Consider the following 26,003-nt stretch of genomic DNA (forward strand, 5'->3'; position numbering starts at 1 on the left):
ACTGTCGATACAGAGCTTATGAAATAATTTCCCTTGTTAAATTTGCACATTAGCTGTCAAACCAGCAGTCACTGGATGGATACCCTTTACTTTTTCTTGTGCCATTGTTGCTGATTGAAACAAATAACATAGAAGGGTTTACAACAGAGAATGAGGCCATTCACTCCATCATATCCATGCTGGCCGGAAAAAAAGTTATCCAGTCTAATGCCACCGTCCAGCTCTTGCTCTGTAGCCCTGTATGTTATAACACCTCAAATGCATATCCAAGTTTTTTTTTAAAATTCAATGAAGGTTTTTCCCTCAAACACCCTTTTAGGCAGTGAGTTCTAGGCCTCATCACCCTCCGGGTGAAAAAAATTCTCAACTCCCTTCTAATCCTTCTGCCAATCACTTTAAATCCATGACCCCTGATTATTGACCTCTCTGCTAACGGAAATAGGTCCTTCCTATCCACTTTATCTAAGCTCCTCATAATTTTATACACCTCAATTAAATCTCACCTTATCCTCTGTTCCAAAAGAAACAAGCCCAACCTGTCCAATCTTTGCTCATAGCTAAAATTCTCCATTCCTGGCAACATCCTTGTGAATCTCCAACCTTCACCCTGATCACTTTGCTGCTCTGGCCCGGTTTTCCATTCCTCCAACTCATGTATGACACGCTATTTTTGTAAATCATGTAGGATGCAATGCACAATAACATCCTTATGATGATTGTATTTTCAGTTTGTCAGAACTTGTCTCATTGTTATGTAACATGCATTTGAGGACTGAAAAATTCAGCAATTTCTTCACTTGATTCCTCTCCAATTAGAGTAACGTGATCTTCCGGCTAGCCTGTCGAACTGGCCTAGTGTGCTCTCGTAAGATGTGTGAAAGCTTCATTTTAATATGAGGATGGTTGGTAATGACTGCAGCACAATTTCAGACCTGTTTATGATATAGTCACATTATTTGCCCTGCTTGCATTTCTGGAATGGTGTTGAGTGGTTGTGTTACTGGATTAATAGTGTAGACGATTATACCAATACACGAGATAATGTCCCAATATGACAGTTTGAGAATTTGAATTCAGGTTTGAACAAAAAAAAAACTGGACCTAGAAACTATTCTGTGTTGAGCCCACTAAGACCCCAAAATGGCTGGGCCAGGCGGCAGTAGGAGGTCCTGGGTCTGTATGTTCTAGAGTGAGAGTATCGGAGGGTGGTGCCATATGCCTTTGGTGCTGCCTGATCTCCCTATGTTGTTCCTCCTTCTCCTCTTACCCTAAGTAACATTGATAGAGAGAAATTCCCAATGCCCGCACTTGACAGTCTGATTTGCATATTTTAGGTTTTCCTTTTTGATTCCCCCCTCTTTATTAAATGGGGGATCAGCAACAATGGGAGCCCCAAAACAGAAGGCAGAAATCCAAACTTTGATGTAGTTGTGATCTGGATTCCACAATATACACCCTTTCCAAAAAAAACTAGGAATAAGTTTAGAAAAATGCAAACTATAGGCCTCTTTGTCAGTACAATATTTCTGCCTCTAGGCTGCTGCTTAGAAATATGGGGCACTTGTTTTATTTCAGAGTAGTTACTTTTGGGCAGAAATGAAATCAGGGAATTTGACATCTGAAGCTATTAGCATGTAGTTGAAATTCATGTATCCCTATTTGGATAGCTGGCTCAAAAAGTGATGCTTGCATTGATGGGAATTTAATGTTACACATTCCCTGATTTCCTGACATTGCCTGACCTAAAATTGCCAAAACAGTCTGGAAAACGTAGGACAGGATGTATTCTCCAGGACTGAAAATTTCCCTTGCAGCAATTCAAGATGAAAACTGTTAAACACCTGTGATCAAATGCACAATCCATGAATATGGTCCCATGGGATTCTAAGAAATTAAACGTATTGATGGGTATGGGTCTATTGATTGTGAAGTTAATGAGAGCACATTCATTTTAATGGGTTAACGTTTCGGGTCAGTGACCCTTCTTCGGAACTGAGTTCCGAAGAAGGGTCACTGACCCGAAACGTTAACTCTGCTTCTCTTTCCACAGATGCTGCCAGACCTGCTGAGTGAATCCAGCATTTCTTGTTTTTGTTTCAGATTTCCAGCATCCGCAGTATTTTGCTTTCATTTTAATGGGTTACTGTTTAGCGTGATGATCAGATAATTTAGCCCATGTTGCCTAGGTCTCCAGCATTTGCTTTACAGTATATAATACAATTCAAAACAACTGGAGTCAACTTTTTTGTTATTTTCTTGGCATAAAAGATCATCCAGGCACAGTACATTGAGGAAAATAAACAGGGAGGTTTGCATATCTGTAATGGACAGCCAGATTCTCCTGCATTCATTTTAAATTGAACACACTTTATTACAGCCTGCAATCCTGCCTGCCCAGTCTCCCTTTATCCACAGGCAGTACCCGGGCAGTCTAAAATGCCCAGGTGCAAGAAAGGAAATTGCCCCCCTTGATTTCCTGATGAGCAAGTTTTGTCTCCTCCACACAGATAGTGGTTAAGACTTGTGGCTTTGGTGAATCCAGCAGGAATTTTACTCAATAGTCTACCCCTGCCCACCGCCAACCCCCCCACCCCCAACAATACCCCCCCCCCCCCAACCCTGGGTGATTTGCATATTTTAACTGTGCAGAGAATGGTAGCAGCGGGTGGTTGGGAATTTATCACAGTGCAGCCGGCCTACTGCCTCAAGTAGGCAGTAGTTTGTTGAACATCTGTCACAGTGCAGTGGCCCGTGGCATGATGATGGGCATCTGTCAGAGTGAGGGTGATCTGTGGCCTCAGGGTGGCAGCAGGACATTGGGCATCTATCTTAGTGTGAGCAGCTTGTTGGTCATTGGTCACAACACAGGTGGCTTGTGGCCTTGGTGGTCCCAAGGTGAAAAAAATAAGTCAACATTTTTTACAAAATCATCCTGCAATTGCTTAGGTGAAAGCTGCACTTAGTTTACATTTAATTCTTCTTTCTGGGTACTCTCCTGGATACCAGGACTGTACAGGAGGCTTAGCATTCAGTATTGCTGGGATAAAAATTATGGAAATTACATCAAATGCCATATTTTCATCATTTGAATATATGGACAGGCGTATTGTACATTCCTGTCACTTCTGTCAAGGAATTTTGGAAGTGGCAAAGGAACCACTGGAATTACACTTAAAAGCCACTGACACCTCAGTGCAAGGTTCAGTCTGGTGAGCCTCCAATTTTACATTTTGAAGCTTATTGAGAAGCTTTTATTTTAACACTAGCTGCACCAAAACTATACAGGATAAAGGCAGAACTTCCCATTCATTTGCACCTTCAGTAGGTTCTTAGTTTGAATTATATTATTTAACAAAATGGCTGTAGTAATTCCCTTTTCTTGTCTTTATTAATTTAGTAAGGGGAGTGTAATTGTGCTCCATGAAGTACGCTCAAATAAGCCTTTAACTGAGGAAGAAATTACCACCAGCCGCAACCGTCTGAAAGAGTCTATTCCTGGAATTGTGTTTTTAACTGGTAAGCAGTCTTTTGAATAATAAAATAATTTTGATAAAGAGGGTTTGAAGTTATAAATCTGTAGTTTATGGTAGAAAAATGAATACTTATTGCCTAACAAAATAGCATGCTATATTTGCATTGTTGGATGTTAAAGCATTTTAGGCAATTTTGAATGATAAGTACGTTCACTTACTAAGGATGCTGCACATTCTGAGTCACCAGCACTAAGATATGGGCTCAGCTCCAGCTGAATATCTGTGCAATCAGGACTCCTATTAGTCTCTAGAAATTTTGGGAGCAGGGATGGTTGGGAAATGTAAACTTTAGCACAAAGAAGAAATTAAACCAGACTTTCATAACTTTTCAGGTTTTGTGGTTTTGGACACTTTGGATCAAAAAGATTCTTCTGTTCCACTGGGGAGGCGGTGGCATAGTGATATTGTCACTGGACTAGTAACCCAGAGACCCAGGGTATTGCTCTTGGGACATGGGTTCAAATCCCACCACAGCAGAAGGTGGAATTTGAATTCAATTAATAAATCTGGAATTAAAAAGCTAGTCTAATGGCCATGAAACCATTGTTGATTGTTGTAAAAACCCATCTGGATCACTAACGTCTCTCTAATGTCCTTTAGGGAAGGAAATCTGCTGTCCTTACCTGGTCTGGCCTACATGTGACTCCAGACCCACAGCAATGTGGTTAACACTTACATGCACTCTGAAATGGCCCAGCAAGCCACTCAGTTGTATCTAACCGCTACAAAGTCAATAAAAAGGAATGAAACTGGACGGACCACCTGGCATTGACCTAGGCACCGGAAACAACAACGGCAAACCCAGCCCTGTCGACCCTGCAAAGTCCTCCGAACTAACATCTGGGGGCTTGTGCCAAAGTTAGGAGAGCTGTCCCACAGATTAGTCAAGCAACAGCCTGACATAGTCATACTCATGGAATCATACCTGACCTACAATGTCCCAGATACTGCCATCACCATCCCCGGGTATGTCCTGTCCCACCGGCAGGACAGACCCAGCAGAGGTGGCAGCACAGTGGTATACAGTAGGGAGGGAGTTGCCCTGGGAGTCCTCAACATCAACTCTGGACCCCATGAAGTCTCATGGCATCAGGTCAAACATGGACAAGGAAACCTCCTGCTGATTACCACCTACCGCCCTCCCTCAGCTGATGAGTCAGTACTCCTCCATGTTGGAGGAAGCACTGAGGGTGGCAAGGGTACAGAATGTACTCTGGGGTGGGGGACTTCAATGTCCGTCACCAAGAGTGGCTCAGTAGCACCACTACTGAGCGATCTGGTCGAGTTCTAAAGGACATATCTGCTAGACTGGGTATGCGGCAGGTGGTGAGGGAACCATCAAGAGGGCAAAACATACTTGACCTCGTCCTCACCAATCTGCCTGCCGCAGATGCATCTGTCCGTGACAGGATTGGTAGGAGTGACCACTGCACAGTCGTTGTGGATACGAAGTCCCACCTTCACATTGAGGATACCCTCCTTTGTGTTGTGTGGCATTACCAGCGTGCTAAATGGGATAGATTTCGAACAGATCTAGCAATGCAAAACTAGGCATCTATGAGGCACTGTGGGCCATCAGCAGCAGCAGAATTGTATTCACCCACAATCTGTAACCTCATGGTCTGGCATATCCCCCACTCTACCATTACCATCAAGCCAGGAGACCAACCCTGGTTCAATGAAGAGTGGAGGAGGGCATGCCAGGAGCAGCATCAGGCAATACTCAAAATGAGGTGTCAACCTGGTGAAGCTACAACCCAGGACTATCTGCGTGCCAAACTGCGTAAGCAGCATGCGATAGACAGAGCTAAGCGATCCCATAACCAACGGATCAGATCTAAGCTCTGCAGTCCTGCCACATCCATCCGTGAATGGTGGTGGACAATTAAACAACTAACTGGAGGAGGTGGCTCCACAAATATCCCCATCCTCAATGATGGGGGAGCCCAGCACATCGGTGCGAAAGATAAGGCTGAAGCATTTGCAACAATCTTCAGCCAGAAGTGCCGAGTTGATGATGCATCTCGGCCTCCTCCTGAAGTCCCCAGCATCACAGATGCCAGACTTCAGCCAATTCGATTCACTCCGCGTGATATCAAGAAACGACTGAAGACACTGGATACTGCAAAGGCTATGGGCCCTGACACTATTCCGGCAATAGTACTGAAGACCTGTACTCCAGAACCTGCCGCGCCCCTAGCCAAGCTGTTCCAGAACAGCTACAACACTGACTTCTACCCTGCAATGTGGAAAATTGCCCAGGTATGTCCTGTACACAAAAATCAGTAATGGAAAATGAGGCAAGAGGGTTGGATCACTCCCTCCTGTCTCATTAGCAAGTTTTTTTTAAAGCCTGTTCCTACTATATCTAAGACCCAATCCCATCCTGGAAATCTTCGGGCAGTATTGTGAGGGAACAGATCTGATGCAATGGTTGACCACCCCAAATTCCTCTTTTCATTCAATTCTGTCCCTTCCCCCAATAATTGGCTCAATTGGTGTTTTTAGCCTTCCAGCATAACATACCTCTTGTCAGTCTATAGTTACATCAGAATTTGAGAACTGGGATTAATAGTTTCCAATGTCGCCTTAATTTAAGGAGGAGATAGACAGATTTTTAATTAGTAATGGGTTGAAGGGTTATGGAGAACAGGCAGGAAAGTGGAGTTGAGGCCGAGATGAGATCAACCATGATCGTATTGAATGGCGGAGCAGCCTCGAGGGGCTGAATTGCCTACTCCTGCCCCTAGTTCTTATGTTCTTAAAGCCTAGATTGCTGCATAGTGCATGACAAAATATAAAAGTTACTGCCAGTTTGAGTAAAGGCTCATGATTGGCCTTCTAATACTCAAACTATGGTATTGGATGCAAGAATTTGAAATATGGAAAGTAGAATCATTCAACTTGAATTGGCAGTAGTGCAGAATACAACTTTTAATCCCTGGGACAGATGACAAGGGGCACGGCATATTGCAGGTTATTAAAAGACTGATACAGTAGAAACTTTTCTCTCAGTCACTACATGATTATAGAAATAGTCAGAATGGTGTTCATCATAGCCAGAAAAAAAAATCTTGAGTTTAACCAAGAGTTATCAACTCCGGTTGGATGTTCCTGGAGGTTTCATCATTTGACCTGCTGCCTCCATCGAGTGAAGTTTTGCAGTACCAGCAGGGGGAGCCATGCACACTTTGCTTATTGGTACTTGCCACAGAGTGGCCTTACCAGCTGTCTTTGCAAATGTTGTGTGATCAGTAAAGGAATTAATGCTCCTTGTGGCTCCACATAAATCGGCCCCTCCCCCAAATACCTGACCCTCCAGGGCCTATAATGGAATTAGTTTGCCCCCCACAACCCTTTTACTTACCTGGAATAACTTATCTCCATGGAGGAGGTGCCATATTTCCCGCCCCCTCCAATGCCACCCCTCTCCCCTCCCCCATGATTGGTGTATTTTTATATTTATTTATTATATTTGAATAAGGCTCTGACTGCTTCAATCAAGTGGAAGGCTGGCTTCTTTCATCTGGAATTATCACTTCAACATTACTCCCATTGTCTCTTACTTGTTTTTCTACCCCCCCCCCCCCCCCCCTTTCATTCATTTCATTTTTTAGCAAGTTAACACACTCCAGTTCCAAATGATGTACGACATCCATGGATAGAGATAGTTGGCAGTCGTTAATTGTTCCCCATTACACTTCTAAACATGTATTTCACGCTGTGGTAAATATTCACATGCCAATAATCAAGTATGCACAAAACAAATGAGTATGGGACAAAATATAAATTTATAGGAACAAGAAAAACTAGACTGTATAGCTTTTGGAAAGCTGTCTGAACCTTGCTTTCTTTAAACAGATGATGAAATACCATGTAATCATGAAGTTTATGGCACAACAAATTATAACTCCACCGCAGAAATCCCCTGCAAAAACCAGGGGGGGGTCGAGAAGATACGATGTGAAAAGAATGGAAAGTATGGCGACAAAATGGATTTCTGTATATCAACAGAAATCAACAATATTCTTCAGGTATGAATTGTAAGAGTAGAAAATACAATAAGTGCTGTTCTTGTAAAATATGCTCTCACCAAATCCTTCATTGTATTATTTCAGTACAGTTGTTAGCTGGATTAAGCCAATTGTGCTAATGATCACAATTCATACATGTTTGGTGGACTCGAAGATACAGAATGACAGAGTTCATATTGACACTGAACTTAAAATTGTAATACTTAACATCCAGGCTTGGCTAGGAATGGGTAACATTTGTGCCATCTAACTGTTAGACATGACCATTGCCAAAAAATAAAGTGCAACCACATTCCTCTGACCTTCAAGAGCAGCACAATTGCCATACCATTAAAATTCCCTGCATTACCATTGATTTAAGTTTAACTGAACCAGCCGTATCAACATTGTGGCTATCTAATCAGGGCACTGGATTGGTACTTTGTGATGATGAGCTCACCTCCTCAGCCCTCAAAGCCTCTCAAAGCAGTTGCAAAGCACAAGTCAGGAATTTGGTAAAAAAGCTCAATACATCTAGCACAAAAGTAGTTTGCTTGCATACATGCCACTGCCTTTAGTATCTAACCCCCTCCACCACGAATGCACTGTAGCTGCAGAATGTACTATCTACAAGATGCACTGCAACACTTTCTTGCCCTGCAACCTCTACTTCCAAGAGGAGCAAGAACGCCAATGTTGCAGCAATGCTATCACTTCAAGCTCTCCTCCAAGCCAGGCACCATCCAGACTTGGACCAGGGTTCCCACTTTGAGTGGGAGTTTACAGGAATGGGCAATTGGTCTCCCCAGTGCTGTTGCTGGTGACTTTGGAGAAATGTCCTTGTACACGTGGTTCACTCATACACAGTACACCAGCTGCCATGGCCTGTAACCAAACCACATTGTCTGAGCCCCGCTGGTCCTCCCATTATTTGGAAACACTGCTTCTTTGCTGATTGTGAGGATGATGGCATTGGGGCCAAAGAAAATAGCCTGGAAACTCTTGAGTCCTGAGAGAGCAACTGAGGAGAGAGAGAAAATCGCAAGTGGTGGGGGAGGGAGCAACCATTACTGGGGGAGGGAGAGAGAGACAGAGAAACACAAACTGGGGGAAGGAGAGAGAGAGAGAGAGAGAGAGCAAGAGTCATGAACTCGGGGGACAGCGAGAGAGAGAGGTAAGTGACATAAGCGGGTGGGGATGGGGAAAGAGAGAGAAACACAACCTGGGGAGCAAGAAGAGAGAGAGAAAAACACAGCCGAGAAGGGAGAGAGAGCAACACAAACTGGGGAGGGAGAGAGGAAGAGAGAAAAACATAAATTGGGAGGGACGGAGAAACACAGGTAGAGTCCTATGGAATTGGGGAGGCAGTGGCGTACTGGTATTGTCACTAGACTAGTAACCCAGAGACTAGGGCGGCACAGTGGCGCAGTGGTTAGCACTGCAGCCTCACAGCTCCAGGGACCCGGGTTCGATTCTGGGTACTGCCTGTGTGGAGTTTGCAAGTTCTCCCTGTGTCTGCGTGGGTTTTCTCCGGGTGCTCCGGTTTCCTCCCACAAGCCAAAAGACTTGCAGGTTGGTAGGTAAATTGGCCATTATAAATTGTCACTAGTATAGGTAGGTGGTAGGGAAATATAGGGACAGGTGGGGATGTTTGGTAGGAATATGGGATTAGTGTAGGATTAGTATAAATGGGTGGTTGATGGTCGGCACAGACTCGGTGGGCCGAAGGGCCTGTTTCAGTGCTGTATCTCTAATCTAAAAACCCACGGTATTGCTCTGGGGACATGGGTTCGAATCCCACCACAGCAGAAGATGGAATTTGAATTCAATTAATAAATCTGGAATTTAAAGCTAGTCTAATGATGGCCATGAGACCATTGTCGATTGTTGTAAAAACCCATCTGGTTCACTAATGTCCGTTAGGGAAGGAAATCTGCTGTCCTTACCTGTTCTGGCCTACATGTGACTCCAGATCTACAGCAATGTGGTTGACTCTTACATGCCCTCGAAATGACCTAGCAAGCCACTCAGTTCAAGGGCAATTAGGGATGGGCAATAAATGCTGGCCTGGCCTGCGACGCCCACATCCCATGAAAGAATTAAAAAACAATTGGTCAGCTGATCTTGGGTTGGTTAAGGAATTGGTTGCATTCTTTTAGGCAGAAGATTGTTATTAATGGTAGTAGTTCTATGTGAAGACTGGTTATGAGTGGAGACCTATGGGGATTGGTGTTATGACCATTGAATGACAGAATCACAGAATCATTGCAGTGCAGAACGAGGCTATTTGGCCCATCGTGTCCGCACTGTCTCTCTGAAAGAGCAACTCCCTCAGTTCCATTCCCCTGCCTTTTCCCCATAACCCTGCACATTCTTCCTTTTCATATAACTGTCTAATTCCTTTTTGAATGCTTCAATTGAACCTGTCTCTGCCATATTCTCACACAGCGCATTCCAGACCTTGATCACTCGCTGCGTGAAAAAGTTTTTCCTCGTGATTGCTCATGATTTTTTCGTGATTGCTCTTCACAATCCATATTAATAATCTGGATGAAGGCATTAGGGGAACCTGTCACCAGTTTGAGAGTGAGGAAAGGATTTGTGTAAATGTTAGGACCTTGGATGTTGAAAAATAATGACTGCAATCAGATCCCGATGCAATGGGGAAATGGGCCTGTGTTTGGCAGATGCCATTGAATACCAATAAATGCAATATTATGCATATAGGTAAGGCTAATGCCATGCAGATGTGACAAATGTTGAATGGGGAAAAGGACCTAGGTGTTTCAAACATACACATTGCTATAAGTTCACAAGTAATGCAGCTAGACTATAGTAAAAGTAAATAATAGAGTATTAGGATGCATTACTAGAGTGACTCAAAATCAGTGTACTGTCCTTATATAAGAACGTGGTCAGGCCTTATCTAGGATATTGTGTCCAATTTTGGTCCCTCACATGATAGGTGATATAAAGGCACAAGTAGAAGTTCTGAGGAGGGCCATTAGATTGATACTTAGAATCATAAAGTCATAGAATAATACAGCACAGAAGGAGGCCATTCAGCCCATCATGCCTTATATGGCTCTTTGAAAGAACTATGCCATTTCCTCATAACCTAGCAAATATTTCCCCATGGAGCATAAGCTTAAAATATTTAATTATCTTAGCGGCTTAGATAGCCTTTTTATCTTTATACTGTACAAAAAGACACATTTCAGGGAGATTTGATTGAGAAGTTTAAAATAATGGAGGGTGTAGACTGTGACCATGTGGATAGACTATTTGAATTAGATAGGTTAGGGAGAAGCCGGGGACATGCATGTAAGTTACACAAACAAAGAATTAGATTGTATGCCAGGAGGTTTTTCTTGCAGAGGGAGATCGGTCTTTGCAGCAAATTGCTAGCATGTAGATTGAGTACAAATTAATTGCAAGCTAGATGCAGGGAGGATGTTCCCGATGGCTGGCCAGTCCAGAACCAGGGGTCATAGTCTCAGGATACGGGGCCTGCCATTTAGAACCGAGATGAGAAGAAATTTCTTCACTCAGAGGGTGGTGAACCTGTGGAATTCTCTACTGCAGAAGGCAGTAGAGGCCAAGTCATAGATCAAAGGATATGGGGAGAAAGCGGGAACAGGGTACTGAATTAGACGATCAGCCATGATCTTTTTTGAATGGCAGAACAGGCCCGAAGGGCCGAATGACCTACCCCTGCTCCTATTTTCTATGTTTCTATGTTTCAAAAGAGATGAATTCTTGGCTTTGACTGACAGGTTTACAGGGCACACAAAAGGAAGGTGGAACATTGGACGATATGTCTCACAGTCACTGTACTCTCCTGGAACTTATTTTGCTTGCATTTGTGGGCCAGAGAGGAATTTCCCCGATATGTTCCCTATAAATTGGCATAGGATTTAAAAAAATCTATTTTTTTTGTTTTTCCCAGGAGATTATGTTGCTGTTGGGGGTGTGGGGGGAGGGGCGGGGAGTGGATGTGGGGAGGGTGATCTTGATGATGAGTTACACCATGACTGCATGGAACATGCATGATTTATCAGTTTGTCTTTTCCAGTCCATCATTTTCATATTTTGTTGTAATCATTTCTAATTTCATTTTTCAGGCGGTAAACTCCACCGATTTGGATGATAATTTTTCCAATCTTCTTCAGGATTTATCCAATGCCACAGCTGACGACAACATAATCACCCCTGGAAATGTTGAAGCTGTTGTTACCATTCTGTCACAAATTTCAAATGTAAATGCCAGTGTTAATGAAACAGATATGGAGGTAAGAACAAGCATCTGCCAGGAAGAGTCTCAAGCCTGCTATAGCACATTTCTGCACTATGTCTCTTTTGTGTGAAAGTGAAGTTTAGCAAAGTGAACATTGAATATGTTGCTTATAGAATTACACTTACTTCTGTGTACCAACACTGCAGACTGGGTGATGAATTTAGTCCTTCACTTCCATAACCTAGCTCAAATCCTCAGATTGCTGGGTGTAAGGAAATGAGTTCAGCAGGCCTTAACCTGGATTATAGCATCTATTTTCCCAACAAAGTGCTCATAAATTGAGACCAACATCTCTCTTAGTGCTTCCGCTGCATGAATTGTATAGAAAATAAATTAGGTTTTACAATAGTGCCGCAGGAGTACTCTTTTAAGGTTCAGATGGTTATCACATGCTTCCTCTTTTACAATACATAGACTGTCTTTTACATTTGATGCACAAATAAGAGAAACTGTGAAGGCATAATTTACTAGTGCAGTGGAGGTGTATAATACAGTTCCTAGTTGTGAGACTTCAGCTGAGGGTGAGGTTTATTTAGCTTGCCAACACCCATGATCTCTTCAGCCATAGAAGGGAGAAAGGCATTGCATGGTGACGGAGCACACAATATCAATGGAGCCACCCTCCACACCCTCCTCAGGGAAGTTCAGTAAAGGAGAGATTCTTGTGTCTCAATGGGAACAAGCTGCAAAAAAGTGTCTCATGTAGAAGGACATGGCTCTGACACTCTGTGCCAATTTGTTCATACTAAGACTGCAGCCCAGTGTCATAAGAAATTCAATGATCTGAAGAGGACAGACAAGGGGACGCACCATCTACATTTCCTTTATTTCTTTGTGCACCCTGAGTATCAAACCACTATTCACTTTCTAAGTTTAGCTGCACAAGTACTTCTTGAATCTTATGGTATGTATCTCCCCTAACATTCTGCATGCAGAATGTTAAAGGCTGCATTTGCAACAATGCAACCACTAGGTGGCATAGTACTGACACATGTGTAAATGCAACCTCATCCACTGAAAACGTCACTGTCTGCGATGTCTCAGGCAGCTGCCACTAATAAAGATGGCACTGATCAATTTGTCACAAAAAACAAATTAAACCCAGACCCCTCAATGGCTGTGATTGCCGCCTCCATTCCACCCTCAACAGTACCCAGCTCCCTCCCACCATCTCGGCTTCTCTTCGCCGTTCCCTCCCGCACCCAATTGCTCGCCGCTTGCTCCCCACCTCCGCTTTCCACCCTCAACCCTTTGCTCCCCGCCTTTCGTCCCCTCCCCTCCCCCCACTCCCCTTGGCTGCTCGCTCCCTGCCTTGCCACTTTGGCCACTCACTCCCCGTTCCCTGCTCCCCTCCACCTAGCTGCTCGCTCCCGGCCTTGCCACTTCCCCCGTCTCGGCTGCTCACTCCTCACGTCATCCCATCACCCCTCAGCTAGAGGCCTGCTTTAGGTCAGGAGAAAGAACCAAGCCCGAACCCGACCAAACTACAGCAGACCCGAGTCCGACCCGGCCCGAGGCACTCTGATTTTGCCCCGAGCCCGACCCAACCCGAACCCGCCCCGACTTGACCCGACCTGACCAGCCCTTTACTTACCTTCCTGACACCGAACCTTCAAGAAGCTGCAGCACGTGCATGATGACATCACAGTGACATCACTCACTCACTGCACAGTCTCAGTTTCATCCCAGACTTCCAGCTCAAGTAAGTTTTTTAATTTCAACATATACTAGCAGAGCACTTACCGTGTGTGTCCGACCCGACCCTACCCCACTTGATCTGGACTCGGCCCAACCCGACCTGAGCCCGAAAGCCGGACCCGGAAGATGGACCCTACCCGAACCCAACACATGTCATCAGGTCCCGTCGGGTTCGGGTCGGGTAGCAGGCCTACACCCTCAGCCACTCGCTCCACCCTCGGCAGCTTATTCCTCACCATTTCTCCAGGCGGCACATTGGGGAGCGAGTGGCCGAGAGGGGGGAAGCGGCAAGGTCGGGAGCAACTGGCCAAAGGGGGATGCGGTGGGCAGTGGCTGGGTGGCTGAGGGGAGGAAGCAGCGAGGCCGGGAGCAAGCAGCCGAGGTGAGGAAACAGCCAGTGAGTGGGGGGGAAGCAGCAAGTGGGAAGTGTGCAGCCAAAGCGGTGAGACTTTGAGTGAGTGGCCAAGGGGGTGGGGATGGTGGGGGAAGCAGCGAGGCTGGGAGCAAGCGGCTGATGTGGGGTTCAGTTGGAGGCTGGAGGGGAATGGAGGCAGCGATTGCAGCCATTGAGGGGCGAGGCAACGCTTGGACCTCATTACGTCTGGTGTCATTGTGTGGTGACGTCGGTGAGCGCATGTGCAGATTCATACTGGCAAACTGGCAAATGCTCGGATGCACTGATGACTTTGGTGATCGCTCTGCACATGCTCTGCACTGTCAGGAGACTCTCTGAATGTTAAAACCTCTTCCTACACTTTAACAGGGTGATACAAGGAATGCTGGAATTCAAAATGCTGTTTCTTGGGTGTTCAGGTTTGAATACTACCATTACACCAGCCAGGCCCCTAATTGAGGAACATAGCTCCAAGGTTCTAGTGGAATGCTGACGGCTGGAGTAAACCTATCTGAGACTGCCATATCTCAGAACAGCAGGACATGGCAAGCATTTGGCCTTCCCCCTGAGAAGACCATGCTAGAGGATTGTACAAGGGGACACCAATTAGCCTGTGCATAAGTACTAGACTTGCAGCCAAAAATGGCTCCCCTCAGGAGCAAGCTACCATGAGAGGAGGATCACTTCAGACCGTGTCTTTTGTAGCAAAGAAGCAGGCAGCCGCCTCTTGTGATACTGACCCAGAGGTTGAAACTAGAAGAAACATTAAAATAGGAGAAGAAAAGTATGTTTAGGGACCCAGGAGAAGTACAGTGTAATGAAAGAGTAGGTTGGCTTCTGTTCACTTTGGAGTCTGTGATATTAAGAAAAATATATACTTTGTGTATTCTTTGTTATTCAGAGATTATAGTCATACAGGAAATATTGTACTTAAATCAAAGCAAAATACTGCGGATGCTGGAAATCTGAAATAAAAACAAGAAATGCTGGAACCACTCAGCAGGTCTGGCAACATCTGTGGAAAGAGAAGCAGAGTTAATGTTTCGGGTCAGTGACCCTTCCTCGGAACTAGCAAATATTAGAAATGTCAAAGGTTATAAGCAAGTGAGCCAGGGGTGGGGCAAGAGATAACAAAGGAGAAAGTGTAGATTGGACAAGGCCACATAGCTGACCAAGAGGTCATGGAGCAAAGGCAAACAATATGTTAATGGTGTGTTGAAAGACAAAGCATTAGTACAGATAGGGTGTTAACGAACTGAAGATTGAGCAGCAGCAAGTACAAACATGAAAAAAAACAGTGGGTAAGCAAACTAAACAAACTACAATGAAATGAAATAAACAAAAGAAAAAATAATGTAAAAAATGTAAAAAAGAAAAAAGAAAAAAAAGAAAAAATAGCTAAAAATAAAAGTAAAATGGGGGCCCGTCATGCTCTGAAATTATTGAACTCAATGTTCAGTCCGGCAGGCTGTAGTGTGCCTAATTGGAAAATTAGATGCTGTTCCTTGAGCTTGCGTTGATGTTCACTGGAACACTGCAGCAAGCCCAGGACAGAGATGTGAGCATGAGAGCAGGGGAGAGTGTTGAAATGGCAAGCAACCGGAAGCTCAGGGTCCTGCTTGCAGACTGAGCGGAGGTGTTCCGCAAAGCGGTCACCCAGTCGGCGTTTGGTCTCCCCAATGTTGAGGAGACCACATTGCGAGCAGCAAATACAGTATACTACATTGAAAGAAGTACAAGTAAATCGCTGCTTCACCTGAAAGGAGTGTTTGGGGCCTGGAATAGTGAGGAAAGAGGAGGTAAATGGGCAGGTATTACACCTCCTGCGATTGTACTTAAGTTGTGGTGGCTTATTCAAACAGATGATGATTATTTGCATAATCATGTAGGGTCAAAGGGTTTGAGGTGTTGCAATATTCTCAGATATTGGAATGAAGAATTTGTTCTTTACTTAAAGGTGGGGGAGAAGATGTTTGCTGAGTTGTAAATTGTTGAATAGATTTTAAAAATTCATTGTTCAGATGTGCTGTGATGGTCCTTGAAGCTGTCACTGAGGAATTGTTGAGCTGGATCATCCTAATGCTCTTCTCCATGTAGTTATTCTTCCTCCAAAGCTAGGACCGCCTGATTACGAGATCTATGTCCAGACCATCTTGGACTGCAAATATGTGCAGGGCACAACAGGCTGCAGCTTTGCAGGACCCATAAACTATAAAATAATGCAGAGCCCCTCCTGACCCATCAAGGCAGTGAAAGCATCCTTTTCAATCTCAATGGTCCTCTCAATGGCAGCTGTGCTAGAAGCATGAGCGTCTTTTAATTCTCCTCTGCTGCTTTTGTGCAACCGTCAGAGGGCTCGCTATCCATGGAGGAGTCTCTTCCTTGAAGAGTTCAGGGATGATTGAAATCCAAAGGGCATATGCGTTGTGGCCACATCCTGCAAATCACCTGTTAACATAAAGGATTCTTCATATGTTGTCAGACACAAACTGGACATTGAGCCCCTTATGTTCAGGAAATTGAGAGGGATGACCATAAGCATCTTTTATACTCTGCACATTAAGCAAAGCAGTGATCCCATAAAATTGGATGGACCCATCTCGCTACTGCCTGCCATATACTGGATGTATTCCCTAAGCTTGTAAAAAATTGCATTAGGCACCTGATGAATACATACACCAATGGTGCACTCTGATATTACATCGATTCTGTGTGGCTGGCTTGAATAAAGAAAAGAAAGGACTTGCATTTATCTACTCTGTCAAGTCCTGTTAGAATTTTATAGATTTCTATGAGATCCCCCCTCAGTCTTCTGAACTCCAGCGAATATAATCCTAACCGGCTCAATCTCTCCTCATATGTCAGTCTCACCATCCCAGGAATCAGTCTGGTAAACTTTCGCTGCACTCCCTCGACAGCAAGAATATCCTTCCTCAGATAAGGAGACCAAAACTGCACACAATATCCCAGGTATGGCCTCACCAAGGCCCTGTATAATTGCAGCAAGACATCCCAGCTTCTGTACTCAAATCCTCTCGCTATGAAGGCCAACATACCATTTGCCTTTTTTACCGCCTGTTGCATCTGCATGCTTACTGTCAGCGACTGGTGTACGAGAGCACCCAGGTCTCGCTACATATTCCCCTCTCTCAGTTTATAGCCAGTCAGATATTAATCTGCCTTCCTGTTTTTGCTACCAAAGTGGATAACCTCACATTTATCCACATTTACTGCATCTGCCATGCATTAGCCCACTCACTCAACTTGTCCAAATCACTCTGAAGCCTCTCTACATCCTTCACACAACTCACCCTCCCACCCAGTTTTGTGTCATCTGCAAATTTGGAGATATTACATTTAGTTCCCTCATCTAAATCATTAATGTATATTGTGAATAGCTGGGGTCCTAGCACCAATCCCTGCAGTACCCCACTAGTCACTGCCTGCCATTCGGAAAAAGACCCATTTATCCCTACTCTTTGTTTCCTGTCCGCCAACCAATTTTCTATCCATCGCAATACACTACTCCCAATCCCATGCGCTTTAACTTTACATGCTAATCTCTTATGTGGGACTTTGTCAAAAGCCTTCTGAAAGTCCAAATAAACCACATCCACTGGCTCCCCCTCATCAACTCTCCTAGTTACATCCTCGAAGAATTCTAGTAGATTTGTCGAGCATGATTTCCCTTTCGTAAATCCATGCTGACTCTGATTCTACCACAAAATTTCCAATTCTAACTTAGCCCTGTTACACAGCAAGTATAACCTCTGGAAATTCAGGGTGCCAGCTCCACTGACCTTCAGTTAAATATATTTAAATCAGCTCCATGAAGACTCAGCGGATGGATCGTGCAGTTAATATTTACGGGGAACCATACTGGAAGCAGTTGAAAGAGAAAAGGATCTAGATACACAGGTAACTCAAAGTTCATGACCAATGCAGAAAAGCCATAGCCAAAGCAAAAAGGCGACTGGATTTTATTAATAGGGCCATTCAGTACATGTCAAACAACACATTCTGTCATTATACCAGACACTGATCAGACCGCATCTGGAGTACCTGGCATAGTTTTGGTTCCCCCACATAATTGGTAATATAGTGGCCTTGGAAAAAGTTCAGAAGAGAGCTATAAGAATGATTCCTAGCTTAATGAACCTTAATTACTCAGATAGTCTTAAAGATATGGGCTTATTTACTTTCGAGCTGCATAGACTTAGAGGGAACATGACAATTATAAAGGGCATTGGTGAGGCCACTCTTGGAGCACTGTGTGCAGTTTTGGTCTTCCTATCATGGAAGGACATACTTGCCCTAGAGGGAGTGCAACTAAGATTTACTAGACTGGTTCCTGGGAAGAGGAGAATGTCCTGTGAGGAGAGATTGAGTAGACTAGGCCTATATTCCCTGGGGCTTAGAAGAATGACAGGTGATCTAATTGAAACATAAAATTCTTAAGATAGATGCTGAGAAAATATTTCCCGAGGCTGGAGAGTCTAGAAGATGGGGGTCACAGTTTCAGAATAAGGGTACGGCCATTTAGGACTGAGATGAGGAGAAATTTCTTCACTCAAAGAGTTGTGAATCATTGGAATTCTCCACCCCAGAGAGCTGTGGATGCTCAGTCATTTGAGTATATTCAAGACACAGGTTGATAGATTTTTGGATACTAAGGAAATTAAGGGATATGGGAACAGTGTGGATAGGTGGAGTTGAAGTAGAAGATTAGCTATGATCTTGTTGAATTGTTGAGCAGGCTCAGAGGACCAAACGGCCTACTCCTGCTCCTATTTCTTATGTAAAAGTATATAAAATCATAAAATGGCTAGATTATGTGCCTATTGATAGATTATTACTGTTTGACAGATTCGGGAGGACCTGGAGACATACATTCAAACCACGCAGAAGTAGGAATAGGCTTGTTGTTAGGTAGTTCTTTGCCCAGAGACTACTAAGCAGCTGGAATGCGTTGCTGGCTTGTGAGGTGTGTGTTGATTCTCTGTCGGCCTTCAAGAGGAAGCTGCACTGGTTCTTGGCCAGGGCAGCTATTGCATTGTATAAAAAGTAAATGGATTTACAGTCAATGTACATGTGGTGAATGTGACCTCCTGGACTGGTATTGATCACCTGAGGGGGTGGAGGAGGAACTTTCCAGATTTGAATTTATTTTATTGGGCTTGGGTTTTTCTGGCTTTTCGGGAGATTATATGGCTGCGCAGGGAGGGTGGGGCTAGTAAGGGTCTAGTCAATTTATTCCAGGCATCATGAATGTGGGACAGGCTTGATGGACCAGCTTGTATTTCCCTGCCTGTCATTTTTGTATGTCTGTATGTTCAAGCCGTATCTTTTGGTCATTTTCTGATTCCAAAAATATTTGATTTTTATGTGAATTTGATTAATAAAGATTTCTTTTGTGTTTTTCAGAATTTCTTGCAAACAATAAACACAGTTATCGCTGTTGCATCATTAGATACATGGAGAATTCTCACCAGTGAAACACCTGAAAATAACCCTAGTTCTCAATTATTAGAGTCAGTGGAAAATTTTACTTCTCGACTTACTCTGCAGACTGGTACTCTCCTTATCAAAAAAGATAATCTGGAGCTCATTGGTACTAGAATTCTGAACAATAGCACTTTTATCAATGTAACATTCGCTAATTTTTCCATTGAGCAATATTCCAATTTAAGTGCTAATATATTCATTTCCCCTGACGAATTTGAAGATAATCCAAATGCCACAGTTATCACTATTGCATATCCAACATGGATTGATATTTTATCCAATACCACAACCTTTAAAGGAAACTTTGCAGTTAATGGTCTTGTTACAACAGTAACATTAAGCATTAAGAAACCTGTTAATATCAACATGACCTTCTCACCAAGAGATCACACACTTGATTTCAGCACTGCCATGTGCGCATTTTGGGATTTTAGTGACACAGGTGCATGGAATAACACTGGCTGTAAGACTGAAATTAATGGTGAAAATATCATATGTACCTGTGAGCACTTGACATCCTTTTCTATTCTAATGTCCCCCTTTCCTGTGAAAAACTTCATTTTGGATATTATATCCATAATCGGAGTTGCTGTATCAATTGGAAGTTTGCTAATCGCTATAATTATAGAGGCCATAGTGTGGAAGCATGTGACCAAAAACAAAACCTCATATACTCGCCATGTTGGAATTCTGAACATTGCTGTAAGTCTGCTGGTGGCTGATATATGGTTCATCGTGGCTTCAGCTACCGAATCAGGGACAGGGGCTTGTGCAGCGGCTACTTTCTTCATTCACTTTTTCTATCTTGCCTTATTTTTTTGGATGTTTACCTTGGGCCTACTACTTGTCTATCGTTTGCTTTTCCTTTTCCACGATCTCAGTAAATCAATTATGATGGGACTATCATTTACTATTGGTTACCTGTGTCCATTAATAATCTCCGTCATCACAATCGGAGTTACCTATCCAAGAAAAAGTTACACTAGAGAAGATGCCTGCTGGCTCGGCTGGGAGAAAGAATACCCTCTACTTGCATTTGTTATACCTGCATTGGCTATAATCGCAATCAACATCATTATTCTGATCGTAGTCATATTTAAGCTGCTGCGACCATCAATTGGGGACAGATCCAGAGGTCATAATCCGGAGAAAGAAATGTTCAAGCAAATTGTGAGAAGCATTGCTGTGCTCACCCCAATCCTTGGTCTCACCTGGGCATTTGGAATACCAACCTTTCAAAAGGATTCCCATGTAGCTTTCCATTTTATATTTACAATTCTCAATGCTTTTCAGGTATGTATTATCTATGATTTGTATCTTTTGACTTCTAACTGTTTAGTTAACTCATATTTATGCAGTAGAATTCATATAAAGCAATTAGCACCAATTAAACATGTTCCATGGGTTCATTACTTCATGGATCATTCCTTACTGTGAGCACATTCATAGCTATCTGGAAGTAAGCAAAGTCCACTGTAAGATCAGCAAGCATTGCAGAAAAATTAGTTTTCTTTGACAGCCATGTAAGATTTGTTATGTCGCATCTTTCACATGACAATGTGACAGTCACAGTCTGGGGGAGGGAAGATCAGAATTTAAAGGTTACTTTTGGGGGCGATAGGGCAAATACCTAATGTAATTTTTATTGGGAGTTGGAAAGGGGCGTTACAATTTTATTTTGTAAATTTTGGGGGGCGTTCACTTTAAAAATGCAAATTTTATGGCAGGGCTTGCTGCTCTTTAAAAATGGCACCATGCCTGCACACAGACAGCTAACGCCTATGACCACGATGGACAGCCCAACCCCTCCACATGATTGGGGGGGGGGTGCCGGGCTGCCCTGGCTATTTAAATGAGCTGCAACAAGGGAGACTGTGGCGGCTCTTCGGTGTGTGGGCTCTTAAAATCCAGGCCACTATCTCTGGACCCCTCCCTAGGAGCTCTCTCATTGCGATGTCCAAACCTCACTGCCTGCAATCTCCAGACCCCAGCTCACTGTCATCTCCGGACTCCACCCTCCCTATGATCTCTGGATCCTCCTCTTTGTGATCTCTGGTCCACCTCCTTCCTATGATCTTCAGATCCCACTCTGTGTGATCTCTCCCTCTTATGGTCTTCAGAACCCCCTTCCCACATTCTCCAGACGTCCTACCTTGGAACTTTCCCCCTCCACACGATCTGCAGATACCCCACCACGTGATCTTCAGCACCCCCCCCCCCCCTCCCTGTGATCACTTTCATGTGATTTCCAGACCTCCTGGTGATTTTCACAACCCCTTCCCATGATCTCCACTCTAATCTCCCCATGATTTCTACCCCCACAATCTCCTGACCTTCTCTGTCCTCTCTAGCTACAGTCTTGTACAGCAGCCTTTCCCACATGGCTGCCAGCCAGCCTTTCAATCTGGCCAGTTGCCATGCAGGAAGCTGAGTACTAAATTCTCCACCTTTCCAATATTACCTGGTCACTGTCGTTTTGCTCCCTTCCCACCTTACCGTAAATATTGGGCCATAGAGTACAAAAGCGATGAAGTCATGCTAGGAGACAATTAGGGAGGGAATTACAGAATTTAAGCACTCCTGCCAGTGGTGGAGTGATTAAAATTAGGAATGCAGAAGAGGCCAGAATTGGAGACACACAGAGAACTCAAATGGTTTTACGGCTTGAGGAGGTTATAGAGATAGGATGGGGTGAGGCCATGAAGGGATTTGTAAACAAGGATGAGAATTTTAATCATCCTGACCACTCTCTGCATAAAAAAGGTGCAAGTTTTATCTGGGAGCTGGATTTGATTAGGCAAGGTGCAGGCCTAAAAATGGCCTAGCAATATGTTTAGCATCGTGGGCCAGGGAGAAAAGTAGTTCTGCAGACCTGCCAGCAATTTAAGCTCTGATAAGAATGCTATTGGATATCATTGGTTGAAAGAAACCTCTGTTTTTAAAATCTGTTTTAACCTGAGTAAACTATGAGCAGAAAATCATTTTTTTTATTAGTTAATGGTATGTTAAAAAGGTGTTTGCAATTAGTTAAAGATCTATTTGCTAACTGTTTAAGAATATCTTCCTTTTTTTTAGGGATTTTTTATTTTGGTCTTTGGAACATTCATGGATAATAAGGTGAGCTATAGATGCCCTTTCCACCAGTTTTCTAGCATTATCTATTTTCGCTTCACCTAATAAAATACCTTCTTCTGTTATTAACTTAGGTACGAGAAGCCTTGATGAAGACGTTTTCATTGTCAGGGTTTTCTTCCCGATCAAAGGTAAGGTTATGAAAAACAAGCATGGCAGAACATTAGCATCTGAAAGAGAAAGAATATATTAATGCTTTAGGTGGAGACCTTACTTCAGAACTGATATAAGATGGAATTAGTTGGCTGTTGTAAGAGTCATAGAGAGATCCAGCACTGAAACAGGCCCTTCAGCCCACCGAGTCTGTGCCGACCATCAACCACCCATTTATACTAATCCTACATCAATCCCACATTCCCTACCATATCCCCACAATTCTCCTACCACCTACCTACACTAGGGGCAATTTACAATGGCCAATTTTGTAGAGTGAACAAAACAATGGGAATGGAAGGATAATAACAACTTGCGCAATACATATATTTCACAAAATGTCTCAAGGTGCTGTTCAGAGAAATTAATAAGAGGAATGGGTGTGAGCCCTCAGAGAGAGTTTAAAGTAAAGTAGTTAAAGCTAGGTCAAAAAGATGGGCTTTGCATCGGTTTCTAAAGGAGGGTAGAGAAATAGAGAGATGGAGGGGTCTGAGAATGGAATTACAGACAATAAGCTCAGCCAGCAAAAAGTTGTTCCACCAGTAAAAGAACAAAGGGATGGGGGATAGACAAAGGGAGGCCAGGGTTGGAAGATCAAAGAATGGAGGAAGGGACGCAAGATTGGAAAAGGTTCCAGAATTGAGGCGAAAGTAGGCCATGGAGGGATGTGAAAAAAAGCTGGAATGTGCATTGACTATCTGGTACATATTTAGCTACATCAAGATGGAACCATTACTGATCGTAGTGACATCATCTGAAAACACAGTGCCAATTCCCACATGTATGCTGATGACACCCACTGTACCTCAATACCAACTTTCTTGATCCCTTCACTGTCTCTAAATTATCAGGCTGCTTGTCCGACATCCACTACTGGATGAGCAGAAATTTCCTCCTATTAAATATTAAGAAGATCAAAGCTATTGTCTTCTGACGCCACTACAAATTCCATTCCCTAGTCACCGAATCCATCTGTCTCCCTAGCAACTGTCTGAGGCTGAAACAGACTATTCACAACCTTGGTGTTAAACTTGACCCTGAAATGAGCTTCCAACCACAAACCCACTCCATCACTAAGACCATCTATTTCAACCTGACTGTGTCCTTTCCTCAGCACATCTGCTGAAACCCTCATCTCTGCCCTTGTTACATTTAGACGTGTCTATTCCAATGCAATCCTGACTGGTCTCCCACATTCTGCCCTCCAAAACTTTGAGGTCTGCTGCCTCTGTCCTAACTCACACCAAGTCCTGTTTACCCATCACCCCCATTGATCTACATTGGCTCCCAGTTAAGCAACACCTCCGTTTTAAAATTCTCTTCCTTGTTTGCAAATGTCTCCATTGCCTGGACCCTCCCAATCTCTGTAATTCCCTCCAGCCTCTGAAATATCTGCACTTCTCCAATTCTGGCCTTGATTTTAATCACTACATCATTTATGTGTTTTCAGCTGCCTGGATCCTAGGCTCTGGAATTCCCTGCCTGAACTTCTCTGCCTCTCAACCTCTCTTTCCTCCTTTTAAGATGTTCCTTTAAACTTACCTTATTGACCAAGCTTTTGGTCATCTGCCCTAACATTATCTTATGTGGCTCGTTGGCAAATATTGCTTTATAATAGTTCTGAGAAGCGTATTGGGACTTTGGGCATGATAAAATACAAATTGTTGTTGTTGATTAGCTCACTAAATAAGCCGAACCAGATTCAAAGTGGATATGCAGTTATTAAAACAGTTGTCATAATTACACGCTAAAATTACAGTGTTTAAACCTACCTAAACATGGCTCAATTTTTAGATTTTAATCGTGTAATATATTTAGTTTTATACTTCATTTCATCTTGTAGTATAGGATTGAAACAAATCTGCAGAAGCTTTAGCTTAATAATTTTTGTTCCAATTAGCATGGTTAATTGTTCTAGTATTTTTTGTGTTATTGCTATCTAATTTCATGAAATAAATGCTTAGGTATACTATTTTACTGGAGTGAACCCTTGGCTTGTTGGTACCTTTCATGTCTCTGAGCTAGAAGGGGAAAGGTGTTAAAAGAATTCTGTCTGTTGCAAATGGAGAGCATAGCGTTGGCTCTGAATACTAGATTAATGCTCAGAGGGGCTACTTGTATTCATTAGGTGTAGGTGGATCCTATTCCTGACATCCCTGGTGAGCAGAGACTAGAATAGAGTCCCTTACATTTATAGTTCAATATTACAAATATTATACAATGTGTTGAAATAACTAAGTGTTCCCAGCTTCCTTGGATCCTACAGTGGGTTGATGTTGCAAAGTGCTAAACTATAGAGACTCTGTTATTGATTCTTTATGCAGTGACTTGCCAATCTCAGTTGCCCTTTCTAAGCGATGTGTCAAGTGAAAATGAAACGCTTGCCATCAGGACAAGAGGAAAAATCAAGGGTAAGCTGCCCCCACGCCACTCTCAAACTCCAGACGGCTGGGTACTAAATGACGTGGAAGCAAGTTGTCTGTTGAATGCTCTCCTTGGGAAGAGAATATATTTGAGAAATAATTTCCACAGTCTTGTGTTCCCAGCAAGGAGCAGTACTTGTGGGGAGCAAATCTCATGAAATTCTGGGCTGTGTGCTGGTAATTTCCTGAGATGTTCTCCCAGTGAATACTGATCCTAATCAAATCACTCCTCGTAGAACAGAGAAATGGGAGAGTACAAAAAAAGGTCAAAAGTAAATAAACAAAGGCTACTTCGTGCATTAACACTCATGATATTTACTTTTCAGACTGTACAGAGCACTTCTACTGCAAAGCCTTCCTCAAAACCTGGCCATCGGTTTCATGCTAGAAAGAGTAAGTATGACCATGAAACTGAGCATAAATAGATCCAGTCCCATGATTACATGTGTAACTGTAATTTAATGGTTATTGCTGAAGTGAAGGAATTTGTGTTCTGCTGTATATTAATTATACGATCAAATTGGGCCTGGATTTTAACTGTTAGTGGATTTCTGGTGGGAAACTGCACTTGAAAGTTAATTTTCCATCCATCTGCACAAGAATAAAGCCCAGCAAATTTTAATAGCTGAGCCTCATTTATACCCTTATTTAATTTCTGGCCCAAATCATTAGGAAGCAACATAAAATCACACAGCCTGTCGTTACAAGGTAAGTGGCCTGATTGGCTCTCAGGGCCAGCTTCTGGGGGTTCTTGCGATTGGGAAAGGTCATCAGCTGGTCCTGAGTCTGCAACAAACCTCATCCTCTTGGCCTCACAAAGGAAAGTTTTTAGATTTATTTGTCAGGGCCTTTTTA

The 26,003-nt window shown here is 43.3% G+C and overlaps 1 protein-coding gene across 2 annotated transcripts in view; it reads left to right on the plus strand.

Moving 5' to 3' along the window:
* Positions 1–26,003, plus strand: part of LOC137352494 (adhesion G-protein coupled receptor F1-like) — a 109,715-nt gene that overhangs the window by 78,504 nt on the left and 5,208 nt on the right. For both annotated transcript variants that reach the window (XM_068018027.1, XM_068018037.1), the window contains 7 exons: positions 3,398–3,516; positions 7,395–7,567; positions 11,671–11,838; positions 19,360–20,733; positions 22,516–22,557; positions 22,647–22,703; positions 25,475–25,541. In XM_068018027.1, the coding sequence (XP_067874128.1) occupies positions 3,398–3,516; positions 7,395–7,567; positions 11,671–11,838; positions 19,360–20,733; positions 22,516–22,557; positions 22,647–22,703; positions 25,475–25,541 (2,000 nt within the window). The remainder of the gene's footprint in view (positions 1–3,397; positions 3,517–7,394; positions 7,568–11,670; positions 11,839–19,359; positions 20,734–22,515; positions 22,558–22,646; positions 22,704–25,474; positions 25,542–26,003) is intronic.

The sequence above is a fragment of the Heterodontus francisci genome, chromosome 3, assembly GCF_036365525.1.
Source record: "Heterodontus francisci isolate sHetFra1 chromosome 3, sHetFra1.hap1, whole genome shotgun sequence".
NCBI classification, from domain to species: Eukaryota; Metazoa; Chordata; class Chondrichthyes; order Heterodontiformes; family Heterodontidae; genus Heterodontus; species Heterodontus francisci.